At 37.3% G+C, this 26,855-nt stretch overlaps 1 protein-coding gene across 10 annotated transcripts in view; it reads right to left on the bottom strand.

Annotated features, from left to right (window-relative positions):
- Nucleotides 1-26,855, bottom strand: part of GRIA4 (glutamate ionotropic receptor AMPA type subunit 4) — a 260,140-nt gene that overhangs the window by 51,137 nt on the left and 182,148 nt on the right. For 9 of the 10 annotated variants that reach the window (XR_011092282.1, XM_068670317.1, XM_068670308.1 and 6 more), the window contains 6 exons: nucleotides 23,258-23,311; nucleotides 21,214-21,372; nucleotides 19,666-19,833; nucleotides 18,002-18,106; nucleotides 12,902-13,012; nucleotides 4,079-4,285 (listed from right to left, as the gene is read on the bottom strand). Coding sequence is in view for 9 of the 10 variants with exons in the window: in XM_068670317.1 (XP_068526418.1) it covers nucleotides 4,079-4,285; nucleotides 12,902-13,012; nucleotides 18,002-18,106; nucleotides 19,666-19,833; nucleotides 21,214-21,372; nucleotides 23,258-23,311 (804 nt within the window). In the remaining variant the exon portion in view is untranslated. Of the gene's footprint in view, nucleotides 1-4,078; nucleotides 4,286-8,819; nucleotides 11,540-12,901; nucleotides 13,013-18,001; nucleotides 18,107-19,665; nucleotides 19,834-21,213; nucleotides 21,373-23,257; nucleotides 23,312-26,855 lie in introns of those variants that run through there. The other variant, XM_068670319.1, reaches the window with a different exon arrangement.

Raw genomic sequence — 26,855 nt, 5'->3', positions numbered from 1 at the left:
GTTGGCTAAGACTTGATTTTGTGTACGTGTGTGTAGGTCTGCAGATTGTGACTGGCCTTAAAACAGGGATCCCTGAAGGTCATTAGCTTTTATGATGTAAGGTGGAAAAGTGACAGCACCATTTTGGTGGTAGCTGTGGAGATTAATTTAAAGACCTAATTAGCACTCTGCATGTTGTATGCGAAACACTGGATGAGCTGCATCTTACCACATTAAAATGCCTGCAGAACCCATGCAGAACTAGAACTACATCGGAACAAGCCATCTATGCTATGCTAAAGAGTTAAAGAGAAGAAATAGGAACTTATTCCATTTCACTACAGTAGCAGTATAATGTCAGATTGTTCATAACATAGATAAATCATTTTCATGTCAATGAATGTAAGTACACAGATCACAATTAGATGCCTAACACTTGGAAAAAATGCAGCCTACTGAATCTGATTATACTATCTACAATTTTTGTAAGACTACTGTGCAACATGTTAAGGTTTGCATAAACTCCTTGTTGAAAACTAAATAGTGACAATAGCTGTGCATTACAAATACCAGTGTTTCTGCTTTGCTCAGTTAATGTACACCATATAATTATGGATTTAAATGATTAACAATATAACAGTTGTGCAAACTACTCATGATTTGGTTCCCAGTGAAATTTGTTTTGACAAAGACTAATGATACTTCACACTTGAAACAACTGCATCTGTAATAGCATTTCAATCAAGGCTACACCACTATAAGTACAGATGGATTCTGCAGCCTTTCAATTCTATACAATGGGACTAGATTAAATTTGGTGTTAGAGGTTTTCACTTTTCCAGAACACATTACTGCAACCTTGTGAATAAAATCTGCTTGGTGCAAGCTGTATGAAGGTAGTAGAGCTGTCTGAGAAAAGCAGCAAGTAATTTCAACTTCAAAAGCACGTAGCTTCTCAGATTTTAAACAGAACTGAATTCTGACCTTTTGTGTTAAGCAATGAAAGAGTAGCATGTTGTGTCAGGAGAATGAATATTTAATTGGGAGTGACTGTTACTGCATTTGGAAACACCTGTTACACATGGTTAATGGCATTTCAATCCCAAACAGCATTTTTTTCTGAGTAAGCTAGTTATCATCAAGGGCTACATAGTCCCACGAGGGACTATGGAGGGCATTCGGATATATCAGGGACAAATGAACAAGATTTCCTGATAGCTTTTAATATAGCATTGGGAAAAACTAATAATAAATAAATAAAACAATCCTTGCCACAACCTGATGTACATATGGGTGTTGAGGTAACATGGGATTAAATTGGCACATGCATCCACCCTTGGTAACACAAGTAGGGCTATGTGGCATAAGTGGCACCAAGGCATTGTGGCATGGTGGAAAGAGAAGGAGAGCAAGGGAGTATCTTATATGGCGCGGGAAAGGTCTGCTCTCACTGGTTGGCCTGAAACCATCTATTTATCCTTTAATTTACCTGGGGATTAGTATCTGTAAAATGTTTCCCAAACAGGTTGTCTTGATACCTTGCTAGTTCAGTTGCAAATTATCTCAATCCTGGCTGCATATAAAAAGCCTTGCTTGAAGTACACCCAAATACTCAGACTATTTGTGATTATGATTTGGGGATCTAACAGAGAAGATGAACATTCCCTTACAGCAGAGCTTTGCAGGAAAGATGGGCTGATTTTCTTGTTTTTTTTTTCTAAGTGTAACAACCCAGGGGATCTGCTGCTGTGGAAATCATCTGGCAAGGACTCAAGGAAGATGCAGGTAGGACGGTCTTCTTGATTTCCCTCTGGAAACCTTAAGTAGCAAACTTTTCTGTGTTAACAGGAAGAATGATTTGCTTTAAAGCTACACCTGTAAAAGTAAATGTGATTGAAGGAGCTCCTGGCCCTAAGGCTAGCTGGCATGGGACAGGCCACATCTCCACCATGAAAGTCCTTCAGCCTCCAAACTAGGATGTCTGCATTCAAGCTGCTTATAGTGAATGGTCTGTGCCCCATGCTAGTGTCCAGCTGGTCCCAGAAATTGTTCTGGAGAGTAATTATGGGCCAAAATTACACCAGAGACCATTGTAATAATTTAGCAGATTAGGCAAAAGAGTTCCAGTGCCCAGAGGAATTCCCAGGTACCACTGATATACTAGGATAGAAATAGCCTAAATAAGCTTTTGGATGGTACACCAAATATGCTGGGTGCAGAGTGCTCTTAGTTCTTTTAGTAAAAAAGCATCCCTGAGAATCTGAGATTCCCAGAGCTCAACTCCAAAACCAAAATCAGACTGCAGCCTTCCTAAACAGACAGTTGTGCAGGAGCTTGTTACTTGGCCATCAAGCTGAGCCTCATTCTTTTCCATTACAAAAAATGAAATGTTGATTATGTATTGTGGGATGTCCTTTTTGGGCAGTTCATTTGCAACAAGTTTCTTATAACTGTGAGCTTCCTTACTTTCATCTATGTCAACATCAGCAGGTCACATTCCAGTCAGTACTGGCATGAACCTCTGTGTGAGCTTTCCAGCTGCACTTTGTATTTCAGTCTAGTACTAGGGATGTTTGGATGTCATGATGTAAATTTTTCAAGACAAGTAAAAGAAAGAAAGAACAACAACAACAAACCTTCCAAAAAACAAACATAAAACTAAAGTGTAATTTCAAGTTTCCTATATAATTTTTAACTAGATGATAGGCCAACAAAACAGCTTTTAAAACTCTATGGTATTTAGGCAAGGGAATTTTCTCACAATTTGTAAAATTTCTCACGTTTTAAAAGAAGCTACTGATATAAAACTGCATAGTCATCACATATATGTGATGGCTACTGGAATTAAAAGCAAGATAAGAAGTTGCTAACATTTTGATAAAATCTCAGAAAATAAAACAAAACAAAACAAACAAAAAAAATCCCTTGATTTTTAACATTCTGAGAGTTAAGCTGCTATCTAAGCCACTAAAGCAGATAAACATGCTTAGTGATTACTCAGTTTTCTCTTGTGAGGTTGGCTCCTTCAAGAACTTCCAAGGACACACAAGGTTTTGTGAGGCTGGTATAATCTTCCCATTACCATGTGGAAAGGAATCAACAAACTCTGGGGCATTGTTCCCATACTCTTACAGCACACCATCTATTTCATGTTGATGAGATCCCTGAACTGATGCTAACAGAGAAGACTTTGACCAAATTTATCAGTTTTACTTGACAGAAAGGAACAGAAAAGATGTTATTAGGAAAACCACCAGGCTTTGTCCACACATGGCCCTATCCGCCACTGGAATTTTAAGGCTCTAACCAAAACTGTAACATATGAATTGGTATGCTATTGTTTTTCATATAGGTTGAAGCATGTGACATATTTATTGGTGGAAATTTTCTCACCTAAACAATTTCAAAAAAATTATTAGTTTCTGTAAAAATTCTGATTTATTCTCAGTACAGGTATCAGCAGATGAAGTAATCAGCAAGCACAGCTCTGACCTTTTGCTACTTTTGGTGACACCAAACACTACGAGTATTTCTTTAGGCTTGTTGCAACTATTTTCATTATTACAACTTTGTCAACAGAATTCTTAATTATTATCCTCTTCTGAAGAATTCTCCAGATCACTGTATAATATATGCTGAAGGGTCAGGTTTTCTTGCTTATATGCCACTCTGCTTATTATATATCTTAATATGATGATGGATTCTCCATTTTTCAGACTAGTCTAAATATCTATCTTTTCTCAAAGATCTGTCCCCATTCCAGGAAAATGAACACATGACTGCTATTCCCAACTAAATTTTACAATGTATCAGGAATAGATGGCCTCAATGGCCATTATTTCTATTATAATGATAACAAACTTTTAAAGGATGTAGAAAGTCTGGATGTTCTAATGTCACAAGGCACTAGTTGAATAAACAGCAGAATTTGCACGACGATATTTAATTTTCTCTTGAAAATAAATGAAAACACAGAGATATGAAACAGAATTCTGTTTCTTTCCCGTGACCCCAAGGTTTAATAAAGTCACGTATACTTCCTATTTTATGACTAATGCTACAATAAATTAAAACCTGCTTCAAAAATTGATATGCTTACCCCATAAACAAGTTCTCCCACCATCCCATTCCAGATTTTTGTCTCTGGATCCCTTGCTCCATATTTTCCATCAGGAACAATGGCAATTTTGTACTTGATACCAATATGTTTTGCAATTTCTGATGCCAGATCTACACAGTATCCTTCAAACTTGTCATTCCCTTCAAACGTATCATGGTTTTTCTTGAACATAACATATGGGGCTTCCTATAATGAAAGAAGTAGAACTGTAAAGGAGAAGTATACAGAATATACTCTGAAAAACAACATGTAATCTATCGATGGAACAACACATTTTTTATCAAAAATACATAAATAGTATTAGCACATTTAAATTTAAATATATGAGCAGAAATCCTTCTGGAGATATATTCTATTTATACTGTAATTTGACTTACGCATTTCACAAGATTTATCAACCTTTACAAATTATAAATATATAATTTATATATATAATTATATATTATATTATAAATACAAAAATACCCAAGGATACATATAAATTCTGCTTTGTGCTAAATGAAAGACCTTATTGCAGTGTATATTAAAATTAAAGTGTGAACAAAAGTTGAAGCTGTACAATGCAAATGACCGTGGGATAATGCAAGGTATAAATTATGCTTTTTGATTGAGAGGATAAATATATCCTCTAACATAGTGTGGTTACTCTATATGCAATTCCAGGTGCACAGCCTGAAGTATTTGTTTTCTTTGTGTTAAGAATGCATAGTAACTCAAAGGCTATATACATTTTAGTGAGAATATGGAAATACATTCCAGAGGAAACACATATCCTGCCCTTTGAATAAACAGTGTATATTCTGCATGGTCTTTCAACATGAACCTAAGCATGAACCAAGCAATATGCATGAATAAGCACCATATTAAGATGATACTGACTTTACACACTGCAAGAAAAATATCAAAATACCATTTTGGTTGGTGAGTGTCATTAAAAAGAACAAAAGATGTCTTGAAAAGTGGATCTTACATTCCCTGTGTAAACCATATTATCACAATAATAGTGAACATTATGTGATTGGGAAATTAAGGTCACATTTTTCTATTTGGCTCTGTGTGGATTCAGACTTTAGCAATCATTATGTAAAACTATAGTTCCTGGTGGTATTTTAAATGACTTCACATAATCCATATTAATAGTCAGTTCCAGATAAAATGCTTGTCACTAATGTCACCCTTTGTTTGAATTTACATCATAAAACACTGGCAACTTCAATTTTCTCTTAGGCTATAGCTGTGCTGGCTCTTGGCAAATGTTTTTTTTTTTTTTTTTTTTTTTTTGACATTGACCTTGGTAGTCCTCTGCCCTAGTCACATCTTTCCTACATACCTAATTAATACACTAATAAAATAAAGGTAAATGTGTAGCTTAGGAATTTGTTTTTCATTAATATTACATGAACAACAGTGGTAAGCAGCAGCAATTTTGTGACATATTGGGTGTTTAATAAGCAAAGATATGTGGCATTACATGAGGAATGTGAGGACGGCACAAACCAATTTCAAATATTTTCAGTATGCCAGGTATATTTCTCCTTCCAGACACCAAAATGTAGTTCCTATTAGCTGGATCTGAATCCACCCAAGAGAACTTCATAGGCAAGTCTGAATGGTATACTCAACCTGCTATTAAAGTGTGAAAAGGCAGAAAACTAGAAAAGAGAGAGATTGTGTGTGGGAGGCACTATTCCATTTACCTAAGAAAATTTACTCCCTGTAGTAACTGGGCCCAAGACACACCTTAGTATAAGGGCAGAAAAATGGGGCTTTGTGTTATGCAAATGGAGAAAGTTATGTAGTTCATTTGCTTTACTGTAACAGAAATATCCTAGATTGAATTAAACAGTTTGGGAGCCAGGAAGCAGTATATTTTCCTTAAATGTAGAGGCAGGTTCTGAAGTACTGCAAGAATGTTTCACTATCATGTGTAGCCTCAGAAAACCTCTCCTCTCATCATCTCCTTCTTATGATACTTTCTACTATGGAAATGCCTTTGTGGGCCACAATCCCTTAGCAGAAATTCAGTGTTGGAGACTGTTTACGTGTTGCCAACATTAATTCAGCTAAGGAACTATGCAGCTTAGAAAAGCACCCACTTCTAAACACTGCCTGGGTACCTGGTTCCTTGCCCTGTATATACATAGGTAAAAGACCAGAAAAATTTGAAGGCCAAAACAGCAGATTGCTCAATTTCTTGATCACTGCATGGCCAAAGATCACCACAGACCTCTAAAACTGGGGCAATCACAAAAAAAATCTGTTACCACCCTGATGCGTGTGACCTGGGCACTGGGGAGATCACTGAGCTACAACAACATTAACTGCACACTGAAATCACTGCAGCGATGCAGTGCAGCTGAGTTTGAATCTTCTAAAGAAAACTGCTGAATATTAACAATAGCCCACACCACTTTGTATTCCTATGCCCAGTCAAATGAGCTCAATCTTAACTATCTGTGTTCCAGAGTAAGGGAGGGAAAAGAGCAAGGATAACATGTCCTGCCCTCTCTTTGCAGTAGATCTTGATTTGGGGAAGTGTTTTGGGCACGTCTATAAAATGGCCCTCACTCACATAGGGTTGTTGTTCCCATGAGAGGAAAAGCAAAATTTGGGTATTTCTACATATGCTATTCCACAAAAATGGTTAAAAATAGAGGAGGAAAATAATATGTTCTGTGATCCAGCCAAGCACTAGCTAGAAGTACAGCCACATCTTGTCCAATATTCTGGATTTGTGGACTCTCATTACAAGCTTCAGCTATGTTTGCTTGCTATACCTCAAAAGTCATTTTGTTTTCCAATGATTAGCATTAGCAACTGCTAGCTCTTCTGATTCAGCCTTTCTTGTAAGTCCCAGGCCAAAGGCATTTGATTAGTCATGCCAAAAAATAATTCTGGAGAGCGACTGGAAACAGTTAGGTTCAGAGGAGTCCAGGTCAGCCTGTTCCTTGTCCCAAAACCGAGACACTGAGCTTCTGCCTGCACCTCATCGATAGGGCTTCTACAAAAAAGCACTTCAATTGCCTCTGCAGAACAAAAGGAAGTAACAGATGCCTTATTTTTCCTGTTAATGGCTAAATAAACTTCATCCTGCCTCACCCTAAGTACTTTGTGGGAACACTAAGTAAGGTAACAGTGGGGTCCAGCACCATTCCCAGTGGGTACAAGATAGGAGCAACCCCATCCAGTGCAGGGACCAGTGACAGAGGACTGAGAAGACCTCAGTTCTGGCAGGGATCATTTGGGCGACTTGAAGGAACCACAGTGCTTCTCTTCCCACCCACTTTTCTTTCTATCCACCCTGATATCACTGATTTAGAGCACAATACAGCAAAGAACATCACTTACAATGTGAATCTACTATAGACTGAGGTAGTACTTCATGCTGCGACTGCTTTAAAAGAAGCTGTAATTGAATGTAATCTGCCAGTGTGAAGCAATACAATTAAAGTTGTGGGAACACATATTACTTCCTGCTTCTGCACTGTCCTTTCCCTCCTGCCTACTTTATAAAGAATAAATAACAGTTTATTTAATTGTTGTGCCTATTTATCTGCCAAATAATGAATGAGGTATTCTCCAAGTAGAATTTGATGGGGGAATGTGAATGGGACTGAATGTGGCTTTCTAATAAAGACTGTTTACAAGAAAATTCAGATAGCAACAATAATTTCAATTCTGACCATTTCAGATTTTGGGAGTGTTTCAAACTAATGAAGTGTGCAGAAGTCATTACAATGACATCAGGACACTGAAAGGCAAGTTTTACTGGTTTGCTAACAAGCAACTTATATGGATGAACTTGCAAGGTCATACTGCAAAATTATGAAACACCTGAATAGATCAATAGCATGTACTCAGCCATATCTTGATGTTATTTTCTATCTGTGTCACTGAAAAAAAAAAAGTTGTCTTTTCTGTATAGTCTATCACAATAGCATTTTCTAAACTAGCGGTAATGGTAGTATAACCATGCTGGTCTAAATGTAAGAGAGATGCAAGATATCTATGGAGAGCTATTATCATTTATTAGATCAGCTGAAATAGCTGAAAACAGTAGCAGGGTTTTTCACCATTTCCAGTTATAGGCTATTCTCTACTAAAAATACTACTTTTTACCACCAGAATTTTATTTACTACATTTTTGAGCTATAAACTCTTAACCTGCTGATAGAAAACACAGATTTGACTTACTGCTGTATGAGGCTTAACACCACAATACTTGCAAGATTTTGGCTGTTTAATAATATTCTATGGGGTAGTGAATCAAAGAAAAGTCCACATTGAAATGATCAATGACTAGCACGGAACAGATATTTGAAATGGTGCAAGCTTTACTTAAATAATTCACAATTTTATAACAATACTTAACATTTGTAAATACAAGTTGAAGTCTGCAACAATTACCTTTATAGATGTAAACAAATCATTCCACCACATTCTCACAAATTCATGTGTACAGTAAAATGCTCACAACTGATGATTCATACTATAAGGGAAGCTGGAGAAAGTAACTAATCCAAATATCAAACAGATCTACAAATGGCTTGCCTACTGTAAAGTTAATTTCAAAATCTTTAAGCACTGTAAAAATAATTTGTAAAAGTGACAAATATTTGTGCAAGAAAACGTCTCATTTCTAAAACATGGGTGGCACACATTATCACACTTTATTCTGAAAAAAATAAATCTATGGAAGTCAATGAGTCAATGGAATAGGTTTTTGGTTTTGTCTTTTTTTTTATTTTTATTTTATTTATTTATTTATTTATTTTTCTGAATAAAGTGTCCAGGATTCGGTTTGAAATCTTTGTTATTGTCATGCAACAATTTTTTTTTTCTCCAGTCTTCTAAACAATTTAATCAATACAGTTTTTACTGAAATAAAATATTTTTTCTAATATGAAAAAGAAAGTCAAAATTAGAATTTTTGAGGTAAGATGGGCAACTGTATATCAGCCAAAACAAAGTGTGATATTTAGTCATCTAATGGAGGTGTCTGTCATCTTAGGTGCCCTAAGGTAGCCTGCTTGACCTCCAAGTGGCATTCTGCAGGTCCTGTCTGCTACCTCTTTCTGGATGGCTCTGATATCCTCAGTGCTATCCTTCTAACTATGGATAACCACATCAATTTCTGAATCTTTAACTTTGGTAAAAGCTTACACACTTGGGGAATAACTGTATGTTGTGAAACAACATACAATAGCTGAGACATCCACATGGATTGGTCATATATAGCATAAGACAGGCAGGAAAGTGTCACCCTGCTGGTGTTAGCAATGGGTATGCAGTATATCCTAAAGCATCATAGATGTCACTGGGTACTTTTAAGCAGGCAACTGGATCAAGACCCTCTGGAAAGAAATCTACTTTTAGGTGGCATAGTCTTGAATGGAATCCTGCCTTTGAAGCTTGGTCTGCCAACAAACACCAAGAATATCTTATTAAAATACTAAGCTGGAAGCCACAATGCAGACACAGCTCACTGTATGTCAAAGCTTTGGTTCTAAAGGATTTTTATGAACTTTAGGTTTTGCAGTCTGAGAGTAGGTACAGAGTTGTCTGTATCATGAGATGGATTAGAGAGTTTGGAGGAGTCATCTCAGCCTACTCCCCTATATTCAGCATCTTGCCACTGTATTTCTCAACTTGCTAAAATAGCAATGATCATTTTACTCATATGGATAACCCACTATTTGCCTTACTGTTAGAGGAGGGTTGCACAGTGTCCCTTCTCCAGTCATATATGAACCTACAGTGTACCAAGGTGGGGCCGCAGGGTGGAACATTTCTGCACATAGGTAGAGCATCTGCCCTATCTGAGAGGCCCAGATGTGCAGAAGGATGCACATCACATGAAGTGCAGGACACAGGGCTCTCATAGGAGCTATAAAAGCCAGGTCTATGTGGCAGCTGGTATATTAATGCATGACAGCTGCCCATGCTGCCTCCTTTCACTGAGCTGCTCCTTCACCACTTGCTAGCTGGAGGTAGGATGAGTGCCTACGTGCTAAACCAAAGCTGTAAAATATATTCTACATGCTATCACTACTTTACAAATGAAGATAACATTTTACCAAGTAGAAAACACTGTATTAGTCTCTTTGAGTGCAGAGCTAATTCTTTATAATGCAATAGCCATACAGCCACATTACAGCAAAGTAAGCATAGATACATAAAAACTGAAGAAAGAGCAGGCAAACCAACTTGTGCTATTTGGCTTCAGGCAAAAATTAAAGTGAGCCATGCTGAAAACTTGTGAAGTTTTCTTACGCTGTCTTGACACCTGTCTTTGAAGACTGAAAAGCCTGACAGCACTAGCTGCAGAAGCTTTTCAGTTTGATGTTGGAAAATATGCATGCAACTAAAATTACATGTCATTTAAAAAGGTTCAACTTCCCTTCAATGTGAAGAGGGCAGTGAAGAGGTCAAAAACTCTTTGTCTGGCATTTGCAACATGACTATAATACAGACAAGAGCAAAATAGCAGTGTTCTGAAAGTTACACTAGTTAAATATATCTTTGTGTGTGTGTGTGTGTGTGTGATCATATGCTTCTGAATGCTAAATCCATTGCCCTGGCAGGCCAATATTTAGAATCATGGCTGTAATCTGCCTTCAGATTCATGTGGGCAGCTCCCAGTTTGGACAATGGGAGATATGCATGACTACCTTAAGGCAGAATTCATTCTTATTCAAACCAAATTCTGATATATTTCTCTTGCACTGTGATTTCAAAACATTGAAAGGGGATGCTTTTGGTCAAGAAGCAGTGCTGCTTTCCAATAATTGTATTTATCCCAAAATGACATGCTGCATAAACTTAGGGCATGCTTTGGAATATTAATTCAGCTTTTTGGTTTTGAAAATGATCCCACCAGTCCTTTCAATACAGGAACTGAAAAGTTCTTTTGAAGATAACATTTATTATGCACATCAAAATGCTTCAATGCAAACAGGACAGGCAAGATAACACATTTTAAAAGCTTTCTTGTTTTCCTTTTTCTTTTTTTTTTTCCTTTCTGGCAAACAGAAACCTTTTATATTACTTTTCATTATTATTTTTTACTCATTTCTCCTAATCTTGGAGCTATTTATGGAAATTACAGTACTCATGTATGGTAGCTTCAGTCAAAGGTATCAGGATTGGTAAGAGGAAAATTTCGACTGAAAGCTTGTTATTCACATCATTCTCTTCTCAGCTTGGCAAAGTTGAAGGGTAACGTCATCTGTTCTAGACATTTCAGATTAGTCACAGAACTTTTCTTGGTGGTTCAGTGCCTGGTCATCCAGTCAGAGGAACAGTAATCCATATGGAAAAATTAGCTCAATGCTACTAGACTGGTGGTTAATACTTGAGCCTTAGTTAGGAATGTTCGCAGCATCTTGGGACTCTTTTCTTCCTTGATCAATTTCTTAAAATAGGATTCTTCATCAGAGGCTGAAAAGAGGAGGACTGTACTGAAGTACATTTTTTTTTTCCATCACCAAGTCTTTTTTTTTTTTTAGGAAAAAGATACATATATTTAAAATGTCCCATGCAAATAGTAATAAAAAAAAAAAAAGTTACACAATTTGGTTAGGAGTTACACTCTGAATTCCTGTACAGTAGGAATAATTTGTTTGGTTTGTATCCTGGAATGATAATCTTCAACAGGAGACTTGTTAAGACATATTTAATGTATAAATGCTGACACACACTGCTGAAAATCTGGTAACTAACCGTATTTTTGAGTAAGAAAATGTCTTGTCACTGTCTTTTGGATTATTTTCAACTCTGTATTAAATTAGAAAATTATTGCTTAACCACGCATACAGAATACTCCTTCCCATCTGCGAAACAGCTTATCCTAAAGGGTTAAAATGTCTTGTCTAAATGAAGCAGGTGAAAAGGGCAGTGAACCGAGATGTAAAATCTTAAAAGCGGTCAGGTAAAGGTCAGCCTTTGCCAGTTAGCTTTGACAAACATCAGCTTAAAAGGGCATGTCTGACTTCAGAGTAAAAATTGTTAAATATTTTGTTTAAAATACAGTTTTGGAAGAAAAAGTATTTTGAAAAACTATGTATTAAAAATGTGAATTAATGAAACAACTGCATTCTTCTTTGTCTGCAACCACTCTTTAGAAACACCAATTACATAACACTGAAAAATCACACCCCAAATTTATTTAGATTTTATTAAAATTGAAAAATTTACCAAAATGCTTAATAATATATATTTAGAAATATGTTCAAATGTATTTACTAAATTCCTCTTTTCCATTCACAAGTAAAAGCAGATAAACCAGTTTTGATTAGCTAATAGAATTATAATGCTTAGAATGTTAGTTCCTACTGCAGCCAACTTTGAATTTATAAAGTATCAAAAAAAGGGATACTGGCATTAGAGACATCTCATTTTATGCCATCTGCTCAATTCTGTCATTTAGAGGTTTTAGTTTTTTCTTCCAGTTTCTTATGAGTCAAGATTTATCAATCAGAGGTTGAAAGAATTCAAGTATATTTCTGAGAATTACTATAATAGAAAAAATGAAAAGACTAAATGAAGCAAAAAAATTAACTGTAACTTATTTTTTAAAACCTGATATCAAGTGAATTGTGATTTTAAACGCATACAAAAAAAAAAACTCTGAACAGACATGACAGTCAAGATAATTAAGATACATGGCTCTCACCCTCCCACTAACCTAGGAAATGGCAGACTAAATAACAATATAATTAGAAATGAGATTGTGTCACACACCAGTATATATAAAAAAAAAATATAATAATAATAATAAAACACAGAACAAAAATACCTTACCAAAATTGTAGTGACAACTACTGTTCTATTCTCAATGGCTGAAGTGTCATTTCCAAGCGTAGGTTCATGCTGAATCAGAACTAATTTATCCATGTCGTTCCAGTAACCAACCTGCAAAATAAAATGAATATAATTTACAGCAGGTAACCCTACATCCTGTATAATTGCAAATATTACAGGGATTACACCAGGCTTATTCCACTGGCACTGACCTTTGGCACCTGCAAGTCTAGCTGTTAAACCTTTCTTTATACTCAGTGGAGAGATGGCACCACCAGAGAGCAACTCAGCCCATGCAGGATATGCATCCCACCTAGAAAAGTGCTTGTCTTTCCCCACACTAAAGCATGTTGAACATGACTGCAGTCTGAACGGTTCTCTGCTTAGTGCCAACAGAGGTGAAACAAACAAGGTTTTAGTCTCCCTCACTACATTTAGGCTGCCACAACCCTTCCCAAAGCAGCCTTTAGGTGAAATACCTGCCTTTGTTCATTGCAGGTGCTGAAATACTTTGGAGCCAGGTTTGGTTCATTCGTTCATGCATTACCATGGAGGGAAAAAAAAAAAAGAAAAAAAAAGGTATTCTTGCAATTAGAAGCCCTTCCCTTACATACATACACACACTGCTCTTTGCAGTGCACACCTCTGGAATTCAATAAAGCCTGCGGCTGTGCCCTCTGCATTGGTAGTGATGCCGTTGGGCACAAGACATGAGGCAGCATCCTTTCCTGGGAGGTCCCAGGGCTGTTTGCTTGCTGTAAGAACAGATGGGATGAAGGCAGCCTGAAAAGCAGTGATTCTCCCTCAAAATTTCATTGATGTGCTTGGGAGCTACTCAATTAAAACTTAAAACCTCTGCCCCTCCAAAACAAACAAACAAACAAACAAATAAATAAATCCCATAGTCTATGTATTATGTCTTTGGGTAGCTAAAAGAAGATTCGAGTCCTTAACCTTAAAATACTTCACTACATTTGTAACTCCTGCCCAGTCTGAATCTCAGAACACACCCAGCTCCTCACTGCACGTGGTGACACCATCTTCAGCGTCTGTACCAGGGTCTATGTACAGCGTCTATGAAATGGCAAGCAGTTCATGATGGTAATCCCATGTCTTGCTCTTATTTGGAGTTACCTAATTCCGCCTTCACACCTGGCCTTACAGAATACCAGATGCAGGTCACTTTGCCGAAGCTGCTCTCTCACATCCAGCCCATGGCTCACTAGCAGACACCTTTCCTTTCTCCTTCTTTCCAGACTTTTTTTTTTTGCACCTAAATCATGGCTGCCTGTGGACCTTCTGACAAAGCTGATGGGAACAGCTCAATGCCTGTTCCTCTGAGCCAGCACTAAGAGCAGTCCTCTCACGTCAGCAGGACAACACGAGAGCAATAGTAGCAGTAGGACTCTAGTACTACTAAAGGGGCTCTCCAGGTTGCTGAGACCCTGATGAATGAAGCAACTGATCCTTTTTCCAAGGAAAGTTGCAGGCAGTGGAAGTGATTTTAAAGGATTCCTATGAAGGTTGTGCAATTCCAGCTGGCATAGCTCACTTTTTAGAGGCACCTGTGGACCAGTCATCAGCATCTCTCCCTTCCTGCCTTGATTATCTGGAGTTTACGAGATCAAGAGCTGGGAGAAGGAAATTCCTTGTCCATCTTACTAGAAGAGGAAAGGGAATTTTAGAGGAAAGTGTAATCTGGCTAAAGCTCCAGTGTAACTGTCAGTGCTAAAGAACAGTCTGTGCCTTGGATGAAAAGACTTCAGTGTGATGCAAACTGGCTGAATGATCAGATCAATTATGTAGCCAATATATTTTTTAATATTTTTGCAGAACCCAGGCTAAAATTCACTTTCACATAGGTTTATGCCTCTGTGAAATGTGGCTAATCTTGTTCAAAGCAATGCAGTGGTGCACTAAGAGTCTAGAAGTGTTGGGGAGTGGTTTTTGTTCCTAATTCCACATGCATTAAACAATCCTATGTATTCTTAAACCATTCCTTATGTTTAATATTTAATTCATTCCCTTTTTAAAATTAATTTATGGAGAGGCAAGTCATTTTAGAAGTCCCTAGGGCAGTGTGCAGACACACTTATCACAGCAGTGAATATGCATTTTTGAGAATTCCAAACACATAGGGTAACTGGATCTGAGTGAGTAAGTATGAGAGAGTATGAGTGACTGTTTTGTTTTCTATTAGTGAAGCAAACAGGCACAAACCCTTTCAATGCCAAACTTTTGGTACATTTAGTTGACTTGTTCCTTTTCTCTTTGCAATTGCTTTAAAAACCTATGAGCCTTGATTTAGGTGTCTGCATCTAACAGAAGTTTCAGAGTTGCTAATACAGGGGGGAGACAGGTTTTCTTCCTAGTAGGATGCACACTAACAAATACTCTTTTTCATCCAGACAATCATAGATTCGCAGATACAATTGATAACTGAAAATGTCAAGTTTCTGTCAAGAACTGTGACCAGCTAAAGGCAGAACATGTACACTGAAAGCTGGCAGTATGGGAAGCTCATTATAACCATGAGTGATTGTTTACTGTACAGTTCCTCACTGCTGGGAAGTTCAGAAGGAAAGCAGAAAATGAATGATGCAGTGTGTTATAAAACTAAGTACCATGCAAAATACAGCCAGAGACAAAGAGTATTTCTGAGGAACGGTAGGCATTTTTAAAGGAATATTAACCTGTGAGTATGGGTGTGAGTGTGTGCACCTCAAATTTGCACTAAAGTAACTCTGAAAGTGAGTTATTAAATAAATATATAAGAAATATATGACATGTATGAGTATGTAGGTTTACAATGACTGTGAGAGCACTAAAATACAATATGCTTATCTCTAAAATCTCAAATCCTCAGGGATAAAACTCCTGAAAGGATAAGATTGAATTCAGCTATTATATAAGTAAATCCAATTCAAGACAGATTTCCATTGGACTTTCTAGCAGTTGCGCCCACTTATAGAGAAGCTTAATTTATCTTTTAGAAAATCATATTGCAAAAATATCTGCCTCAAAGTAAATTTGTCAAAACATTTTTTTTTTTTATTATTTTTTTAAAATAATAGTGTAATTTCTGAAGGTGCTTCTGCTGAAGTCTGCAAGCCAGTAAAGGCAGAATACTTTAAATTTTGATAATCAATTTCCTTTTTTTTTTTTTTTTTTTTTTTCCAAGTTGGGACTCAGGAGCCAAATCAGAATGTCTTGTGCATGTACATGTATACATATATGCCTTGTTTACTTTTTAATTTTGTTTTTAATCTTGATGGTATCATTTTGTAGACAAGAACCAAATACAAAATTTAGCATAAATGAAACTAATAGGAACATGGGTTATTGTATCCTGTTTGACTGCACTATTTTGAATTCTGCTTTTCACTGGCTGTGCAGTTTTGTAATGCTTTTTCCACATCCCTAAAATTGTGGGCAACAAAAATCACTCTTCTAAAGATTAGAGGCATGTGTTACTCTGACTGGAAAGTCTAGTCCTGAAAAGATACTGTTGGGTGAGTCATAAGTCATATTACGTAGGATGCGAGAAGAAGACATTAAAGGTGAAAGCTTCTTAGTTCAATTAAGTAAAGTTATTTCTCATACATTATAGAGGATTTTCAGGCTGGATGGAGCACAGACTTGGTCCAGTGATCACATAGTAGTGCAAAAATATTATGTAATAAGTAATACATAAGAAATATGTAAGTAATACATAAGAAAGAAATTCTTGTGAGTAGAGATCTGTCAAAATTGTTATGGCTTATTATATCAAAGACAGGTAATGGTTTGAGAATGGCAGAGAGGAAAAGGGAGAGCATGCCTGAAAATATAAGAAAATCACCTTGGGATGCTAGCACAGCACAGGCATAACTCTTTTTGCTACCATCCTCTCTCTCAAATCACAGGCAAGAAGAGGGGGTGGAAACATCCAGCCAGTGGTGCCAGCCAAAAACGCCATTCTCAAAACGGATGAGAAGTATTGAAATGGGACCAAAAGGCTGGTTTTGACAGTTAGCTTGCTGCTAAGCAAACTCCCTAATGAGTTACTGAAATTGTGACCTAATGAACTACACCTTTTCCACTTTGTCTTCCCTCCAGTACAACTGGGTGTTGGGGGTGGAGGGGTCATACTTCTCCACTTGCCTTCGATGCGCCCCAGCCACCCGTACATCCTCTGAGCTGCTGGCAGCACGGCTCACAGCCAGGCAGACAGCAAGGTCAGACACATTCTCTGGCAGTAGGCACACGTCTTCCCAAGAGGGAAGCAAGACAGATTCACCTTTCCCAATGTATTTTTCAGCCATCTGTCATACTTTCAGAAGGCAATTTCACTAATACACCTGATAAGCAGGCACATGCTTGCTTTGCTTTGGTCTACAGCTCTATACAGGGATATGCAGTTAGTGCATCCTGATGTGTAATTCTGCTCTGGATCTGTAATTTAACACTTTGTTTTCTCATCACTGCAGCATACATCTGGGGACACACAATTCACCTGGGGTACTATTTACTGGGCTTGTCACCTCTGGCCCAACACTGTCGGACTACTTAATTCGATTCTGATTGCTTCAGCCCTTCTCAAGCAGCCATGATCCTCCTATTCACCTCCAGCTTCTCACTTTCTCTTCTTCTGATGATTTAGCAAACAAAGCAGTCCACAGTCCCTCCAAAGGAAATAAAACACTTGAGCCTGAGTACATTTTCTGCTCCTTATTTATTTTAAACTATGACAAGTGGACAAATTCAAGCACAAAAGAGGAAGGGCTAACAAAGCATACGGCTTATCTCTTCACAGTGACTGAGCTGAGTGATAATCTATGTGCATTCAGACATAGAGGATGTGCTTGGACACACATTATTAGTATGTTTGCCTGCCTGCCTGACATCCCACCTCTCCAAGATGCATACTAGTTTCTGTGTTTCCTCATTTGTTGTATGGAATAATAGTATCTAGCAGAAAACAGAGATTAAATCTGTTTACTCCAGACATTTTTACCATATAGTTGATATATTTTTAAAATTAAACAGAATTCAGTTTACTGTAAATTTAGTTATTTAATCATAGTAAACTATACGATAGCAAACATTGTCAGCACTTACCTTCCGGGGGCCTGTGTTTTTCAGCTCAAAGACATCCATCGTATAGTTGACTCTGCGACCATAGTGGTCAAACTGAACATTTCCTGTCAATCCTTGTATTCGAACCTAAAAATTGAAGAAAAAGCATCAAGAATATAAAGATTTATAACCATAACAACACTACTACAGAAGAATGAGGCATTATAAAGCCAAAATGTTGGCTACTTTTCCTTTGTACTCTCTTTTACTGATGAACTTCTCAAAATAGGTGTAGGTATGCCAGTGTCTATGCGCTAACAAAGACAGACAGTCGACCTTCTCCCATGATTTTCAACACTTTTCAGCTGCAGGTTCTAAGGAGAAGGTTATTTTTTACCATTCTCATCACCACTGAAGAATATTCTGGATCATGTAAAATAAACGTAAAAGATCTTTGGCCTGAACTTATACACCTTTTTTAACTCACACTCTGGTGGCGGATTAAATGTATAAACCGAGTATGTGTTGTTCATCAAGGTAACTGTGAAAACAACCTTGGTCGCAACAAAGCAATTCACTGTCACAGAAGATGGGTGAGATACACAGGGCTTGAAAGGAGTGTTTCCCAAGCCTCACAGTGGCGAAGGACAGACACAAAGCCATAAGACGGCTGTGGCACTTTTCCATCACCTGTCTCAGAGCTGAAAACAGAACTTGTATTTTCTTTCATCTCTTTTCTGCTTCACTGGAGGATACCCAGACTGGGGCCCTCATCCCAAAGAAGCCACGGTCATATTGCTGCTGGCTTCAGTTGTATCATGATCCAGCCATGCAAGAAGTATCTTTGGCAAGACTTGGAGGGTCATGCTGTCCAACCTAGTACAGAAGCCTGACTTAGTGCTTCTCACAATTGTTACAGATCTGTGCATCTGCACAGAATATGCAAAGCACAAAAAATGCCTTACTTATCTTCCTAACAATTAGGATGTGGATTTAAAACACTTACTCTTTTCCTTTGACCATTTGTATCTGTGCTTATTTTTCTCCAGGACTGAAACATTGGCTTCCAGGCACAGAGCTGCCATCTCTGTCAGCAGTCACTTCTCAACAGTTTCTCCTGAGCAGAGCCTGCTCATTTGCAAAGATTTAAATTCAACTGCAGGATTTTTATTTTCTTACTGTCCCATTCAAATGAAAGTCTAATCATCTTGACAGAGATCTGGAACTTTCTAGGCATCCATATTCATCAGGAATTCAAAATCTTGACATCAGTGAACAATGGCTCTGGGTGATGTCTTTTTAAAGAAAAAAACACTACCTTTCCCTGGAAGAATTCTACATTTATTCAAACTGACAGAAGAATATTTGAAAGTTTATATTAGGTAGAAAAACCTTTTTCCTCAAATGACAGTATCTGCATACCCAGGTTATATGCAAAGAGCAACAGATGAGCTCAACATCTCAGTGGTGGAAGTCCCAGCTATTTTAATAGAAGTACTAGTAGTTTCCAATAATAGTAGTTCCACTCTACCTTCATTCCAAATTATAAAGCAAAACGTCCAGAACAGTCCTAGCTGTTTCCAAATGGCAACTTACATGTAAATTCCCCCTCTCCCTTATCCTTGAGTATAACATCTTCTGAATCATATAGCGTACAACTAGTATCTAATATTCACAAACAATACTGCAATAAAGCCTACCCTTACCTGTTTTAATGTCCTCTCCATATCAATTCCTTGACCCCATGGAGCAGCAGGGTTAGCAAGACAATCACCAGCGTTTCCTCTTCTTGAAATATCAATTTTCTGTCTTCTAAGATTACGGAAAGTTTCAGCCATCACAAGTACTCCATCATATGTTAATGCAGATGTATACTAAATGGATGAAGAAACACACTGCTTTAGAGTTGGTAGATCTTTATGAAAATCATCTGTTCTCAGTTATTTCTAGCTAGGCATTACACAGCAGTTTGTACATTTTCATTCAGAAACTCTTCTCAAAACCAAAAGCAATTTTGTCTGAGGAATGGATGTAGGATTGAGAAGAGTACATTACAGTAGTTCAAATTTTAGGACTGTATTTCATATGGGCAGAGAAACCTGCCTCTGAAGTATTATCAGAAGAAACAAATTAAATTGAAGATAGTCACTTCTCAAACTTTTTTTTCCATTTGTCTTATCCATTGGGAAATAGCCTCATGCACCCACCTAACTTACTAAAAAAAAAAAAAAAAAAAAAAAAAAAAGAGTGACTCACTGAAAAAGATAGATAAATGAGCAGAAATACAAGCTATTGTAATTGTTAAGAATGATCAAAAGTATGTTCTTCAAACCTGTGTTGGCCCTCTGAACAACACAAGGTACTGAAGAATAAATGGGTCTCAGAAGGTCATCTAAGACAGTTTGTGTTTCTACACTACTGTGACTACTTTAGGTAGAGAGCATGACAAATTAAATGTGTAGAGCAAGTCTTTAGCAGATGTTAGCTTGGAGCCACATAAACAACGGGGCATTTTCTCAGCCTGGTCCTCTGATGAATTTACTGCATGTGGATTATCAATAGCAACCCCAAGGCTGCTACTGATATGCCATGTAGCTCAGTCTCAAGTAGGTATGATATGTATTAGCACATGTAATAACAGAGCTATTTTGATGAAGTCATATTTATAACTATGCTTTGATTTGCCTGCCAAGAAAATTGTAGGCGACAGAAATTTTTTGTTATCCATCTGTGAGGGATTAGGTTAGAGGAACACTGGGATGTAATTGGACTGTAAGATCATGACTGAAAATGATGACTACAGTAGGTTTTGAGGTGGATAGAATTTCTACAGGAAATTCCAAATTAAAATTTAAGGGTAGTAAATTTACAATTGTGGTTACATCTCATATACAGAAGAACTCATCTGTTGGGAAAGCTCTGCACTCTGAATCCAGATAATTAGACTAATTCATGTAAAATTGGTTGAAATTAAGTTGTCAGTTAAGTGTTTGACCTTTAGTTCCTGTCAGTAAAGAGGTGATTTGGAGAATAACTGACAAAGGATATTAAAGTACATCAGTGAAATGTGTTGTAGCTTGTATTTCTATCATACAGTCACAAGGACGGGCATTATTAGTTGCCAGTAACAGTGTGATCAGCTGCATTCTCCTGTGCCTAAATATTAAGGTCTTTACTCATTTATTCAGCAATGTTAATCAGAAATTAAAACCACTTGAGTGATATCGTTGGTAGTGCTTCAGACCATCCAGTACCTTTGGTGGGGTCTCGGATCCTGGGTATTCTCTCTGGTCTAGCTTCTTCCAGCGCTGCATCAGTTTAGTTACCATTGGTGTACTGAAATCTACCAGCTGAAATCCAGTCACATTAGCTCCTCCATGCATAAACCTCTCCAGAGAAATATCTTTGAATCCCTAGAAAATCAATTTAAGAATTTGTTTGCTCTCATACACCGCTCTGGGTCCAATCTGTTCTAGATCAGCAAGGTGGCATAAAGAAATGTTCAAAGAAGGTGGCAACAGCAGGTTTCCATTAGAAGTTAAGACTTAAAATCAGAGAATAATGCTGAAACTGTTCATACTTTCCATTTGTGTTACAAAGAATGAAACCAAACCAAGAAATTCAATTCTGAAAAGTGCCTACAGAATATTAAATCCTTAATCCAATTTACACTGAAGTTGGCAGATTTTAATGAGCACTGTATTAGTGCTTGATCCATCCTGCTACTTTGCATGTTTGCAAAGCGAGCAACACTGTTGTGTAAATATATTTATTCTGGGATTTATTGGTTAGGCTGAAATTACCTGAGTTACACAAGTTATGAGATAATATAATAGATATTAGGATGTAGAGAGAGCACATGAGGGTCTCATCATTAGCACAAGGAAAACAGTATCAGAATCACCTTTTTGTGAAACATGGTGGTGATAGCTCTCAGATCTGATACACATTTAAAGTCTGGAGTGACCCCCAACATGGAATGAAAAAAAATAAAGTACATAGACTTCCTGACTTACTGGTTTTAAGGCTAATTTGTCCCAGTATACAGACAAATCCTTTAGCAAAATTTGCCTTTAGAGACGTATCTGAACTTCAAAAAACTGCATAAGGAAAACTGCTAAAGATGCTAAGAAACAAACATGAATTTTTCTGCTCCTTTTCTATCTGCTAGACTTAATGGCATCTCAAAGTAATCTTTTTGTTTTCTTAAATTTCTGTGATCAGCATTTAGCAGAGGAAACAGAAGTGTATTATTACACTTGATTTAAAGTACAAAACTGAGGATAAAAAAAAAAAAAGTGAGGTACTGACCCAATGCCCCAGATCAAAAAAAAAAAAAAGTCCAAGACAGAGATTTGATTCATGTCCTAAAGGAAACTGACAGTGAATATGAAAGGTGACATATCAGGGAATCCTATTACACACGTTATTGAACAGCCAGTAGACAGCAACATGTGTCAATGCAGAAGTAGATGTGACTGTCTCCACCATATACCCTACTGCCTACAGCAGCCACTTTGCATGGGAAAGGTTACTTGGAGAATTATAAATTTGAATGTTGAAAACCTTATTTGTAAGACCTTAAGAGAATAGGGTCATTCTCATTTCAAAAGCCTGAGGTCTTAAAAATAATCTGAAATTATCTTAAGTTAAGGTACTAGTACAGCAAAACACAATAACATATTTCAAGCCAACTAAAATTCCTTGAGGGAGAGTAAAAAGTAAAAAGAGAGTAAAATACATTAGACTCAGCTCTACATTCACTGTGCTTGGCCAGGAAGGTATTTCGGCCTGAAAAACGGGCTATTTAAAAAATAAAATATTGCACTTACTCTTCCTTTGCCCTCTTCTAAACGTTGTGTAAATGTGCTATTTAGACTTAGAGTCAAAATATGAATTGGTAATTTGACTGGAAGTAGCTGATTTTATAACAAAATGAATTTCCCCTAGAGAATATAGAAAAGTTACTTTAAGAATTATTGTGCAACTAATATTAAAAAGATGAGTCTAAAATGATAGCATAGGTCTGTAAAGGCATCTAATTCAGTCACAAGATACACTTAGCAGTCCTTTATGCTACACTGATTTTGATAAGATTTAAGAGGATAATATTGAGTCTTTCTTGTACAGATGGCAGAAACAACAGGACCAAGTTTTTTAATGCTCTGTAAGGAATGAATTATGCACAACTGTATATTAGTGACAAATGGCAGATACTGTGTGAAATGCTGTAACTCCAAAGCAAAACTAAGTGCTTCACTTACCTAGCAGGGGTATAATTCTAGAAAAAGATCTTACCAGGTTGGCAACAATGTAATGGTATCCTTTAACATGCTTTCCCACGCTCACAATCTGCAGCAGAGAAAGAAAAAAAAAATAAAATAATAATAATAAAAAAAAGAGGCAGTCATACTGTTTTGTCTAGAAATGCACTTTCACAGTCATATAGATATAAATTTTGAAATATATAAAATCAGCAATATAATGGTGAGAGTCTTTCTCCAATAACGTAGCTATAACTTTCCAGGTGTTTAATCATGGGAAAAAGTTAAAATGAAAGTGAAGAAAGTAATGAACTGGTAATCTGAGTGCCTTCCACACGATTGAAAATGTTACTGTTGTATACTATTTCATCAAGTATGGCAATTACCTACGGGATACAAATTCAGAAGCAGGAGGTCACACATTAACTAGAAAGCCTAACTGCTAATGTACCTTTTCATTTCAAATGAGTGCAGTGTTTATGAATCAAACTAGGTTTTCAGCTCTTGGGATTAAAGCTGTCTGCCCTTGAGGTGGTCAAGTACTACAAGTGTTATTTAGTTCTTAGCGATATGCTAAAGATATTGGGGCTTGGCATGATCAAGGACAGAGCAAGAACAGGCAGCCAGGCTCCCTGCTGTGAAAGCCCCTTGTTTGTAGCTGCAAGGGCCTTCTGGTGACACACAGAGGTGAGAGGGGAACCTTGGCATTTGCTCCCAGGAGGAAGCCACATGCTGCCCTTGAGCATTTAATCAACATATAACATCAAGTGATGCAGACAGGGAACACTCCTGATGTGCAAGTGCTACAGTCCTGATATGGCGAGATCAAGAACAGGGGTTAGACAAAAAATATGCCAACCCACAGTGAATTCAAGGGTTTTCAATGATTAACCACTCACTTAAAATCTGCTTGCAGTCCAAAGATTTTTTTTTTCTTCTCATGCATTCATCCCCACAAAGCATTTTAACTTCCTTCTAAATGAATAAACAAGATACAGGCAAAAGTTTTCCATGTGGTGATGGCTACTTAATAAACAACAGGAAAACTATGGATCTGTCTCCTTTTGTGCTTTGAAAATCCTAACTCTAGATTCTGTTCTGAAGAGTTGGCAGCTTCTTGCCTTCATGGACCATGTCCCAGGTTGGAAAGACAGAACATTCACGAAGACTGGCAGACCCTTTCAACAGTGCAGAATGAAATAGATAGCATCAGAGTTTGGAGATGAGACATGAGCTGCTGAAAGACTAAATGATTTGGCCAAAGACACCCAGGGATCCAGGACCTGTATTAACACTTGGAAATGCTTGATTTCCAACTCTGTTGTTGTTCCAGTAAGTCAATCTGCTTCTGCAGAGAGTGGAAGGGAAATTCCAGGTGAAGTGGCATAAGCATCTTGTCAGAACTGTGTTAATTTTATTGTTTTAAAGCAATAAAGTGAATAAGCAATGTCTACTATCATTTTATTCTGCTTTCTTCCCAACCTCAATCACTTTTTTTTTTTTCAGTCTGTAGCTAAAATGATCAGATTTAAAAAGCAAAACATAACAAAAACAAACAAAAAAACCCACCCCAACAACAACAAAAAAAACTCCCCAGATTGTCCAGATTGTCAGTCCTTCATATAAAAAAAAATGTTTATTTCGGACCCAGTCAGATTCCCATTAAGATCTGTAATTAAATACCATTTCTATCATTTTATTGGGGAAGGGGACAAGAAGGAGATATCACACCTTTCTGTATTGCATACTCAAGACATGTGAGGTGGGTGCTGTCAAATCTTTTTTTTTTTTTTTTTCCCCCACTGAGTTTTTCCCCCCCAAAGAGTTCAAATCCCTGCTGGCACAAGGAGGGATTTGAATGGCTTCCTATGGCTTCCTTAGAGATGGAATCTCTGACACCAATAGTGTTTTTACATCTGTACTGCTTCCACTATCCATGGTAATGAAAATGTATTTGCATCCCTACTACAGGGAAAATGATAGAGATTAAAACTCAAATTTTGAACACCTACAGCATCACAGTTTGAATGTAAGTGGGCTGACATGATTTAAAATGAACATGATATGATAACTGTGGGCCTCATCCTCAGCTTGCACAAATCATTGCAGCTCCCTTTGAGCTCTTGGGAGTCGACATTGCTTTGGCAATTAACACCCTTTGTGATCTGTTCCCTGGTTTGGTTTCATAACACAAACTGTGATAATAATTGCAGTGTTTCAGTCAAATAAACAAGCACAAGATCATCCTGCAACTGTTGAGGTACATCAGATACATGTCCCTAGTTGTCACGTAGTCAAAATGATTAAATACTGCACATGATTAAATGGATTTGCTTCTGTGCTTGTTCCTAGAAATGACTGCAGAATTCAGATTTAATGTGAACAAAACAGAATATTTGTGAAAAAACATTGTATATTTTTTCAGTGTATTCTTTCAATGCTTGTCTCTAAGGGTAGGTAATAAAAGTACACATCTATGTATCATCTAGTTGTCTGCACTTCCTTTAAAGTCAGTAGAAAAAGCAGGCACTTTGAGGAAATGATTCATCTTATCCTAAAGTACATGTCTAAAATTAATTAGACAGCTTGTGCCCTGAAAGTGCTTATTTTTCTCCACTGACTAGAAGAAGAGTTGATGATGATTAACTCTGATGTAGACACCTACATTTTATATCCCTAATGTTAACTGAGACAAATTTTACCCCAAGAACGTTGATCATGCAAATAGAGAAGAGAAATGATGTGATATGGCTTGCATTTTCTACAAAGATTAAATACAGTTCTGATTTTGAATCTGAAAATGTTTATGGTTATTGAGCACATATAATTTGCAAACCAGGAATTGCTAATGATTTAGGGGAAAAGTGCCTGTTTAGTGAAAACAGCTTTCTGTGAGCATCTCATAGTTTTGAATATCCAAAATTTATGTAGTCACCTTTTTCTCTTGAATACTTAGAGGTGCAGCTTATGATCTATAAAATAGAATGTGAATCCTCACTATCCGATGAACTGCTTTTCTTTCCGATGTGCCACTGCACTTAGATAAATTTAGACAATGAACTTAAGTCCTTCATAACATGAAAAGGTACTTCTAGAGGAGCTCCCCAACCTCCAACATTTTCCTTCTCTATTCTTTATTAGCAGTGACTGGAGTCTTTTATTGAGATGAGACCTCAACCATCCCATACATATCATAGCAGGTATTGCCCTGAGCCACAAACTGAACAGATGAGTGCCAGTGAGTGAGGGAAGAATATTTTTCTTCTGTGGCAGAGAAGAGAAGTGAGGTAAAAGAACCAGAGAATCTACTCTGAAAGGGAAAAAGAGGACTGGGATTTTGATAGATGTGTGTTCCATAAATCTTTTGCTACAGAAGTTCATTAGGTCTGGGGACGCCTTAAAACACCACGTGCCTCCTCATACACTTATGAATTCATAACCAAAAGGCCAAGTTCTGTAGCAATACAGAGAGAGGGCAAAGCTGCATTGTCTAACATCTCCATTAGGAAGAATCAAAGTCCATAAGACAGGATGTGTACAGCAGAAGTGTTTGTGCTACTGTGCGGGCCTCCATAGCAAGCACAGTTCAGGGTTTTACTCTGGACTCTCCAACCTGCTCCCTGGACTGAACT

The sequence above is a fragment of the Anas acuta genome, chromosome 1 (assembly GCF_963932015.1).
Source record: "Anas acuta chromosome 1, bAnaAcu1.1, whole genome shotgun sequence".
NCBI lineage: Eukaryota > Metazoa > Chordata > Aves > Anseriformes > Anatidae > Anas > Anas acuta.
This window is presented reverse-complemented; position numbering and strand designations above follow the sequence as displayed.